The sequence below is a fragment of the Melospiza georgiana genome, chromosome 3 (assembly GCF_028018845.1).
Source record: "Melospiza georgiana isolate bMelGeo1 chromosome 3, bMelGeo1.pri, whole genome shotgun sequence".
Classification (NCBI taxonomy): Eukaryota; Metazoa; Chordata; class Aves; order Passeriformes; family Passerellidae; genus Melospiza; species Melospiza georgiana.
Window position 1 is genome coordinate 113,320,480 of NC_080432.1, and position 11,215 is coordinate 113,331,694.

At 43.2% G+C, this 11,215-nt stretch overlaps 1 protein-coding gene across 2 annotated transcripts in view; it reads right to left on the bottom strand.

The window, feature by feature from the left end:
- MDN1 (midasin AAA ATPase 1) overlaps nt 1-10,875 on the bottom strand; it is a 92,746-nt gene extending 81,871 nt beyond the window's left edge. The window contains exons 1-5 of one of the 2 annotated variants that reach the window (XM_058019739.1): nt 10,774-10,875; nt 4,515-4,741; nt 2,747-2,971; nt 1,313-1,420; nt 1,041-1,233 (exon numbers count right to left, since the gene is read on the bottom strand). In XM_058019739.1, the coding sequence (XP_057875722.1) occupies nt 1,041-1,233; nt 1,313-1,420; nt 2,747-2,971; nt 4,515-4,741; nt 10,774-10,875 (855 nt within the window). Of the gene's footprint in view, nt 1-1,040; nt 1,234-1,312; nt 1,421-2,746; nt 2,972-4,514; nt 4,742-10,773 lie in introns of those variants that run through there. The other variant, XM_058019740.1, reaches the window with a different exon arrangement.
- Nucleotides 10,876-11,215: the final 340 nt, after the last annotated feature.

The window sequence follows — 11,215 nt, forward strand, 5'->3', positions numbered from 1 at the left end:
CTCCAGTAATCCAGTTTATAGCATGGCCTGGCTTCAGCAGAGCTGCAGCAGCAGTGATGCTGCCATGGGAGTAAGAATCTCCTTAAAGAGCTCTACAGCTTCCCCTGCTACAGTGAACTCCAAACCACTCTCTCACAATCCTATAAAAAAACCCCAAAGGCTAAAAAACACTGAATTCAAAAACAGAAGCTGGGAGAAAAACAGCATGGGGAAAAGAGGAATTTGGAGGGGAAATCCTCTTTCCTTGCTTCAGCCACTCAAATAATTCTGGACACTGGTACTCTTCATTAATTTCTTTCTCCTGTTGTAGATCATTGTTACAAAATTAAACAAAAGAACTCAGCTAAGAGCTAAAACTCATACCTAAAGGAGAAAAACAGTCAGGAATACTGGCTGTAGCTACAAAGAGGGATCTGAACAGCTTAAGTTAAATAGCAATTTAGAAGAAAAAAGGTGAAATACTGTTTGTTTAAAAACGTTTATGCCTCCGATGGGCTTCCATAAGGCATTACAGTCTACATTACACTTTCTCAAGTGGTGACAGTAAATTCTTGCTCACTTCCTTTCCCCTTTCTCTGTCTTATGGAAGAATTTAAACAGCGGCCTTGTTTTCTTCTTTTCATAGAAGAACTGAGTGTATGTCTGGAGAAAGGCTGCATACAAGATGCCTGTATAGCACAAAACCCCTACGTCAATGCAGGTAAAAGCAACTGTCCCAGATCCTGCTTTAGTCAGCTATGGATTGTCACCCCAACTGCGACTGAAGTTATTATGTTAGGCTGAATATTCTTTTGTAGTATGTTTGTACAAACTGCTACATGAAGGTAAAATGAACAGCACTATTGCTCCTTCACTGCTTCGCTCCACTGCAGATTTTCTGTGTGGTGCCAGAATTATGCAACACTAGTTTACAGCACACACTGAGAAAGATAAAGATACTGTGAGTATCTCAATACCATCCAATCAGGAAATAAAGTCAGTTCACTGTACTTAGAAATCCCTAAAACAAAAATGTACAGATTTAACTGTGGATTACATACCTGCTCTTCAGAAACATGCTGTAGTCTGGGCAGCACAATGCCACAGACAGCCACTACCCGTGCAGAGAGGTCACCCGACACAACGTGTCCCTGTGTATAGTGTGGTTCCTTCTCCTTTTGCCAAAATGAGGAGTCTGGATTAGCCAAAACTAAGGCTTGTTCCACATTCTGCAGCTGAGATTCTTCTAGCAACCTGTGAAACCCATGTTTGTTAACTCAGCTGAAAGCCATCAAGAAAAACAAATAATGTTCAAGATTTTTAAAGTCCTTACTTCAGCCTAAAATGTATCAGCTCCTCAGGATTGAATATCTTCTTCAGGAAAGATAATTTATGCTCATCACTCATGCATGTAACCAGAGCAAGACAGTTGGAAGTATACCTAAAAATTACATTTAGAACAAAATATGCCAAAACAGTTTTAAGGAATGTAGTTTGACAACTATCAGTTGCATAACAAAACATCAAGTTAGGAAAAACATGCAGAAAACTTTATTCATAGAAATTATTTTAGCACTATGTTTAACATTCTTTCAGATTAGACAAATATCTCAGAACTGAGGAAAGCAATTCTGTCATGGCACAGTTTTAATTTATTCCCCAATTAGCTAACATTTCTCTGAAGAATTCAATTATCAGCAGAAATATAATAACGGAATGCACTTTCCTAAATAAATGAAGGTTAACATATGAGACAAGGAAAATGAAGTCATCTCCGGCCATTTTTTTTCCCCCTACTATTTCCCTTCCAAAACTGCATTTCATGCTATTTCTAAAGTAAACTTAATGCAATGAAATCAATTCTGAGTGCCTAGAAAAGCCAACAACTCCCAAGTCGTGACTACATAAAGCTGTCTTGCAACAAAGGAACATTTAATATAAATCATAAACCAGTTCTCATTCATTATAATGCTGTTTTTAAATTCCAAGAACAAAGTTTTCAAGGAGCATGATGGGGGGAAGGAAGAGATGGGGGAAAGGCAGAAGATTGTTTCAGGATAAATGTTTAAGAGTCAGCTCATTCACTTACTTAAGACTATTGGTTAAACACCAGGTAAACCAATTCTACTCAATGAATTCCAAGTGCTCTCTTTTTCTGACACTGTGTCATTTTGAAGAGCTTCATAAATGACTGATAGATTTGACAATCTTGGTTCTGCCCTTCCTAAATTATACACCTTACTGAATCTATATGCTACCAACACAATTCAGAATTTATGTTTTAAAAAGTGAAGACTATTAAACATCTTTTTTAAAATAAAAGACACTAACATTACTAAATAAGGTAGAGCATGTTATTAGGCTGAAGGCCTGCGGGCAGACACCTAACATGAAAGATCTGACCAAAATCCCACACAAAACCTGTGACAAGGCCAATACAAGGTGCAGCTTAAACAAGCTACATTTCACAGCTGCTGAGAAATCAACACACAAATAACTGAAAAAAGAACCATCTTGGGCAAACTGAACTAATTGGGAAGATTCTCTAGACCACAGCTTTAAGCACTACTAAGTGCTAGTCAAAAATTCACCTTGTGATAGATCACTACAGCTTTCAAAAGGTCAGTTAAGAAGTACAAACACAGGTACCACTGGTATGGACTGCTGGTATTACTTGAAAACGCTTTCTACTGCATGTGAACGTTTTTAATTCCAATTCAAGACACAGATACAGCTATTCAATGAAGATTTGGAGGTTTTAGCTTACCAACGGACTAAAGTGTCATGGCTCCTCAGGAGCGGAACACACACACTCCAGTCCCACAGCTCCCGCAGAACCGAGGGCTCCCTCTGTAAAAACCTGTAGGCAGCCTCCATGAGGTCCCGCAGCTTCATTCGTCTGCGCCCGTACCGGACCGTGCTTGCGTCTGAGCTCTGCAGGAAAAGCCGCTGGAAAACTGGCGATGTAGTTTTAAAGTATCTTAAAGCAAATCTTTAGAAGAGAGTGAGAGAGAAAGAGAACACAAACGTGTAAGTCAGAAGAAAGAAAACCAGACACGAATAAAGACATCAGGGCACAGGTCCTAAGACAATAATTGACAGTACTAAGAACTAAGCCTGTAATTAACTTCATCCACACATGAGAAAGACGACCACTTCAGCAATCAGCTGACAACAGACACTTTGCCTTATTAGAAATCATTACTTAATTATCAAAGGGAAACAGTACTGCCTTTGGTGAAAACTCTCTGACTGCTCTTGTCTACTGAAAAAGTAATACAGATTCCTACTTAGGCAACTTTATATTCTACCAGCCTAGAGGTCTAATATTAAACTCGGATATTTTGGTTGTGAACTATTTTCAAACTGTTTTGCTTTTCTGTGTATCACAGGTGAAAGTGAAATTGCATCTTACAACACGATTTAATCAAAACAAACTGTGTTTGAGACTTGTATTTACTTAATAACTATTTTCGTTCAAAACACATTTGTTACTGTGGGAGACATTTCAAATCCTGACACTACCTCTCTTCACCAGGGAACAGTAACAAGCACGTTCGCCTGGCTGAAATGTTAACTGCAATGTTAATGGTTAATGATGACTCAAACAACTGCCCATTCGCAAAAGCATCAGCGCCTTGCTGAGGATGTGCAGGGTCACAGCCCAGGGGAGAGGGGCTGAGCACCCATCCATCACCCAGGGCCACAAGCAGGGGTCTGGGCCACATCCGGAAGAGACCAGTAAGAAGCAAATCCTGCAAGGCTGGATAATGCTTTTTATCATGACAATGTCCTCCCTTACAGGAGTGGCTCAGGTGTGAAAGCTCCCCTCGGGGAAAATACCAGGACATTCACACTGAAAGCTTTCATCCCTTGCGATGGGGCATAACTGGCTCAGCTACATTAGAGGCAGCAGCCATGTCTTGGGAGGAGTCATGAATCAAAGACCCCTAAGTGCCCCCAGGTTCACTTTTAGGAAGTTCCATCAGAGAACTGGTCACGATCCACAGTGTTACAACACAGCTAAAACTCTCCTCCACTAGGGGAGGTACCTGGGCCTTCCTACCTGAACCTGAGTGTTTATTAACCCAACAAATTTTGTATTCCGTGGGCTTCCCCCACCTCATGATGGATCAACACTTCCACCATCACTTGGACCAATGGACACAGAAACTGCAACAAGCAAGTCTCACCACTGGCACCATGGGTAGTGACATCTTTCTGTTCTTATCCTCTTTCGTTTCCCTTTTTCATTTCCTTAAGTGTTATTTTTTATGCTTATATATTGTTGTATTTCTACAGGTAATAACCAAAACGGCTACATATCTCCTTTCCATTGCAACCAAATGTTTCTAAAATAAACAGAACACCAGTAATAAACACCAGTTCTAAAATTAAAAAAAAAACACCAGTCAGTCAGTGTCCTTCTCTCTAATCCATCCCAGTCCATCTATTAACAAAAACCTGGTTTACCCTGCCTCCAGGGGCAGGCTGTAACACTTCCTAAATTCAAACACTGACATCCCATTACTCACGGCATAACATCAGGGTGGTCAGCAAGCAGCTTGCTCATTGCTACACAGAGCCTTTCATGCCGATCGTGGTTGATTTGGCCTCCAGCTTTGATAGCTTCTGCATTCCTTTCCAACAAATCCAGCAGGATGGGCCGCAGCTGGCGGCCGATCAACAGGGTACATTCTTTATCCAGCAACAGCTGTGCGAAAGTATTGAGGATGCACTGACGATCCTGCTGAGTCCAAACCTAAAGGAATGGGAAGTGAAAACAGGTTAAATGGAAAACGATTTTGACTATTAACTTCAGAACTATTCATGCAGGAGTCAGGGTGAATTTTACAGGAACAAATAATTCAAAACCAGAAGGGAGTCCAAAAGCCCAAAGCAAGTACTCAATTGACACAGTTCTCAGTATTCAAAAAAAAATTTCAACACAGAAGGAGTAAGATGCAGAATGATACACTAAACAGGGATTACAAAGTAGTCCCAAAACCCTAAATTATATTTTACAGCTGAAAGATAAAGCAATTTGTATTTTTTTAAAGAAAAAGATTGTGGAAATGTTGAAACAATTAATACATCTTCCTAGAATTTCCATTGATCTTAATAGCTTGGTCTCATGAGAGCCACAAAACATTTAAGACATTAAACTTAACATTTAAACTTGCTTCATGTTCACTATCTCTTTACAAAAATGAAGCATTCAATCAGTCATGATCACAGCCTTATTTTTATAGTTCTGACAAGACTTACAGCAAGCAATGCTCTTAACAAGAAACATCTTGTATCTGCAGTTTTGAAGTTGAAATTCTTTTTCTTTTTATACTGTTATACAAAAAATTGTCATTTGGTTCCTTAAAATACAAGGAAAACATATTGACATCTGCTGGAAGGAAGAAAAAATCCAAAACCAACACACCTTAACCTCACATCTCCCCTGCCTAATGCTCCCAGCCCTCCTAACTGTTACTGATGAACAACCCATTTCTTGGGTCTTACCCTCAAATATCTCCCTTTGAGCTCACGTTATTACCCAAGCATCTCTCCACTTCCATGATGTTTAACACATAGTGCAGTATGATGAGTAAGTCTGAAAATCGGGATTATGAATTTGCACTGGTGGTTTTGCTCTCAACTCGGATGCTCCATGCTCCCCTCCCTTCCTGAGTGAACCCTTATCCTGTTCAAGACAGAAATATTCTGTAAAATATTCTGTAATATTCAGGTAGTCTTTTGTTTCAGCACCACATGCAGCCAATTCCTGCTTCTCCTAGGCTTTAGTTACTCTGTTAAGACCTGTTCCTGGTCTCACCATCTCAGGGATGGTTTCATTTTTACAAGAGTGCAGCTGTCCTTTGATTACACCAATACACACCCTTCTAGAACACATGCAAACCTGTTCAAGTTCCTTGGTCTCCTGAATTTGAAAAGACATTCATCCCCATACAGCATTAGGAATACCAGTGAGGTATATACACTACAAGTATCAAGCACATCACATTAATTGCAACCTGTTTCTTACACGGCTCGTGTTTGCTTTTACAGAACATAAGTTTATCTCCCTATCACATCACAGGAGATAAACATAAGTTTATCTTCCTCTCATCTATCACAGCAGCATCAGAAATAATTTTTAAAATGGAGCAAGGCCCTGCTCATTACAGGGAATCAGATTTTGAGTGGCAAAATGACTAATAAGCTGTTTAAAGGCAGAATGGCTCCAAAGAACCAGAAATAAACTCAATTGGAAAAAAAACCCAAAAAGTACCTCAAATTTTCAAATCAATTACATCTTGGGCTACCCAAACAAGGCACAACAGGGTGCCTAACTTACTAACCAGAGCTCTGAATATCAAATAAAGCCAGCTAACAATAAAATAATAAATAATGTGACTGATTCAGTAAAATTTTGTATTTACATGTCTACTGTCCAACAAGTTCATGCCACTTGGCAATTTTGTGAGAAGAAGCAGTTTTTTAATCGTTGTGTGCAGTACCCTTAGGACTTATAAAACTGTTCAAAAATCACAGTGGCAACACTCTCACTCTACAAAGAGACTGCTTATCTGAGCCTAAATGAAAAATGCTATGGAGAAGCAGAATACTCTCAGAGGGGGTTATTTTTAACTAAACATGGCCTTATGAAATACCAGCTTTCTCAACCAGTAGCAATAGACAGCTGATCTGAAAGTGTTCCAGTCTGGGACAGTCAAATCTGCACATGGGGTATCAAAGAGGTGCTTTAAGAAAGCATCACGGAAGGCTGTGCCTCCAAGCACACAGCACATACACACAGTCTGTAATTGAAGAGACACCCGAAGCAGACACACAGCTCGGACAGACACCCGGGACACGATCCCGGCCGCTGCTCCAGCAGCAGGATGCACATCTCCTTCCCAGCTTGCAGAGTTTGTGTGCTCATGTTGGAACCCAGGAAATTCCTCTGGCTGCCCTGGAGGGCTCAGAGACCTTGGCACAGAGCCCCAGACCCCTGTAACTTTGATTCAGCCCTTGGAAAAAACAATTACCAACCTTATATGAAGAATTACAAGCCACGACAGTTTAAGTAGAATGATAATGAATTTATCACAGGGTGAAAAATAGATTTTTTTGGGGGTTTTTGGAATGGGGGTTCAGGGGGCAAGATGGAGAAATTGGGGTGTACCCAGCCTTTCTCCTTCTTCTTCTTCTTGGCTTCCATCTTCTGCTGTGATGTTGGCACTTTTAGATTGGTTTAGAGTAGAAGCTCACTGTCTAACATAGGTGATAGGTATTGAAAAATAATTGTAAACATTGTACACATAGTTTTTGGTATAAAAAGATAACACTGCCCCAGGGGCAGGTGGAGTGGCTCTGACAGTCCTGCTGAATGGACCTCGGCAGGACAGGGACAGAATTTTAGCGATGAGATACAATAAACAACCTCGAGACCGAGAAATTAAGAGCTCTGACTCGCTCTTTGACTGCCAGGCTGGGAAAAGAGACTTTCTGACCTATCTCAGGGTCACTCTGACCAGCCAGAGATCCCAATGCTCAGAACATACAAACTACAGAAACCTTTAATAATACCTAGCTTAATCCAAACTCTAAATTCGTAAAAGGATCACACCAATGGGCAAGCTGGTGTATGCAATATACATTTCTGCTCAGGACACACAGGTTACACTAGACACAGATTTAACACTGGGACACTCCTAAAGAGTTGGGAGGGCATGAGGGCCACACATGGAAATCTTTCTTCCCCTCCATCCCAGGAACTTATGTTCTCTCTGTCCTCTCACACAACAGCTGTGTGATTGTGCAGCAACCAACTCAGCAAGATGATCCAAATTAATCCTTCTTACAAAGTCTTACACTGGGTGGGAAAGTTGAATGATTTTCCAAATCAGCAGTCATTCTGGGATCAAGGTAAGAGAAACAACACAAAGGAGTGGCTCAGCCTTGGGAAGAGGCTAAAAGGAAACAGAGCAGCACCACTCTTTGGCAGCTGTTCAGTTCAGCAAGATAAACCAAAACACGAGCCCAAACTCTTCCTACAACCCACACAGTTCAAGGAAAATAAAAAAAATACCAGGGGTGATATGCAGTCTCACAAGCTGGAACTTCCTGAACCTCCTCCAACACATCCTTGACAGAGTTGGACAGATCTCCCCCTCACAAGAGAGGATGCAAGCAAGACGTTTCTCATTGACTTTGCATCACTGACATACGGTGTGCCAAAATCCCAGCTTTTCAAAACATAGCAGGAGGAGATGAAAATGCAGCCCAAGATGGAAGTCAAAGTGCAACATACCTTCCCTTATTTCTAATGCTACATGATGTAAAGTCTTTCAAATAAATCTTTCAAATAAAATGCTGAAGTTACATTTTAGAATGAAAAAACCTCTGCCTTAGTTGCCAGAGCATCAGGACATCTTTCTGACAGACAATGGGTAACTGTGAGAATTTGAGACCACTGGGTCATCTCCTTTTTCCTACATTTAATAATATTAAGGAATAAAGGCATTTCTCAACATCAAATGCTAAGACTGAAGGCCTCTAAATAAAAGCTTGGAATTATTATTAAAACAAATTTCACTGCTACATAGGAAAATGAAATGCAAAATGAAGGATGCCAACATAAACCATCAACAAATTAAAAAAGAAAAATCAAGAATGGTGCGCTCAAGAGCTCCTGTCCCGTTAGGAAGGTTGCATAGGCTAAATAGAAGAAACATCCCAAGGGGTCAGGTTCTTGGATACATATATTTCCATACAAGCACTGTGGCAGATGCAAAGGACAGAAACCAGTAAGGGTGGTTTTGGATTAAAGTTCCATTCCTAGGAGTGTTTTAACCTTCTCAGTGATCAACTTCTCTGCTGAAATTACACGATCACAGGCATCCAAAATACATTTGCACAAAATTCACATTTGGAATTCTATGCAGAAAGACTTTCTGGCAGACTTTTGGTAACTCAGAGCCAAACGCACATTCCAGCAGTTTGTGGAGACCTATTGCTTCTACAGTTTGCTTAAATTATTCAAAAATGTAAACGTGGGGAACAAAGGCTGGTTCAGAGAGCTTTTCATCCCATTCTCCTCATTAAGAGTAAATACAGAATCTTTGTAAAGTTCATAATATATAAAAATACTTTACAGAAAAGGCTCTAATTCTATCCCACACCCAGGCACAGGGAACAAAACCTTCCATGACCACATGAACTGTGCCACACCATGAACCTCATAAGACTGCTCCTTACTTAGCAGCTGTGGGCAAGTTTCATTCCTTTATGGAATACTGCTGAAGAAATATACTGCCAGAAAGACATAACAAAGCTGTAGAGCAAAAAGAGTTCCACGTTTCCAGAATGCAGGCTTCCTGGGTTATACACAAAGCAGGAAATCAGGTATGATGTTTAGACATGGAATTTGTTTACTGGCTCAAGACAAGCTTAAAATAATCCTAGAGCCGTAGCTTCCAAGCCTGGAAACAGCAATTCAGTTTTCAAAAGGATGTGCCAGTGTTAAATCCTGTGCTGTTCCAGGCTCCCTCTATACAATCACTCTTTAGGAATTTCCACCTAGCAAGGCTTTCAAACCCGAAGCATTTCTCCAGAGGGAAAGGGCTCAGTGTCTTTCCCAACCTCGATCTCGGTGACTCACTTCTGGCTCGCTGCTCCATCTGGCTGCTACAGCCTGTACTCACATCGTCCCCCTTCCTATTTCGCAGCAGCTTCTCCCTCGTGAAAAGCAACTCCTCGTCACTGCTTCCCACCAATTAGCTTCCACTCACGAGTGTATATTCGTGTCAATTTTACTTTGATCCTGTCATTTGCAGCGACAGAAGAAAGAGCCATCTGTCTACCACAAAGAACCTCGAGTACCAGTATGAAAGCCTTCCCCAACCATAACTGCGACAGCAACTCAGGCTGAAAGCCAATATTCTCAAAGAATATGATACTTCAGACTTTTCATCTTCAAACAACTGGGATATTTCCTACACACTCAAAGAGAAACGGAGACTTTGAGCCCCAAAATGTGTACACATCTGAGGGGCTTCAAAAGCTCTATCACGAAGAGCATTAATAAAACAATATCTGATGTGCTGATATGCTGTTACCACATGTCCTCAAGCATTTCAGTGCAAGAAAGGAGATCGGTCTTAACTCTTCTAGAAGGCAGATGTGCCTCTCAGAGCTAAGGCAGCCTAAGCATGAAAGTGACTATAGGACCATGTTTTCAGCATCACTACAACCCGGAGACTGAGATTAAAAAAAAACCCTCAAAGCAAAGTTTAGAAAATCCATGCCTTTTTTTATCCCACATGCTGCTTTAAGGTAATTAAAGAAGACACGCAAAACAGCAACAGGGTAGGGACTAGTCACTGTCTCGGTGCTTGATAACAAAACACCTTTCGCTGTCACGCCTCCAGAGTCACCTTAGGCGGCACGGAATGGATTGAAGATTTTAACTGCGAGGCGAAACGCATCAGGAAAGGTACCAGGATACAGAAGCGGACCTTCCCCATGGGCTGCACCCGCGCACCCCCGACAGGGGCGGGGACGGAGAGAACCAGCACCAGGGAGAGAGGGAGGGAGAGAGCGGGACCAGCTCCCGCCGGCTGCCCGAGGGCCGGGGGGCTCGGGCACACGCAGGGCGGCCGGGAGGAGATGGCGGCACGGGGCAGGCACAGGGGTGCGCTCCCTTCGCTCCTCAGCGGCCCCTGCGAGCCCCTCCCTGACGGAGGGAGTACGGACACCCGGGGGCTGCCACCGAGCGCCGCACCGCCCGCTCCTCACCTGCTTGGCCACGAATCTGCTCAGCTCCACGCCGCTCTTCTCGTTCCTGCGCGCCACCAGCTGCAGGGGCTCGGCCAGGCGGAGCCGCAGCTCGGCCGCCATCCCGCTGCCGCTCGGCCAGCGCCGGGAGGGGCACGGCACAGCGCCGGGGGGGAGCGCGGAGCGCAGCACGTGCGGCGCGCGGCGGACGCGGCACCGCCGACTTCCGCTCTGCCGCCGTCACGGGAAGCGCGGCCGCCGCGCCGCCCCCCGCCCTGCCGGACTACAGCTCCCGGCGTGCACCGCGCCGCCCCGCCCCTCCCGCCGCGGGCGCCGTCCGGGAGCGGAGCGAGGCTCTCCCGCGGGCTCAGAGCGCCGGAACGCCGCGCGTGGGGGGCTGCGTTTGCCGTGCCCTCGGCCTCCCCCGCTCTCTGCTCCCCGGAGAGCCATTTGCCGCTGCTGC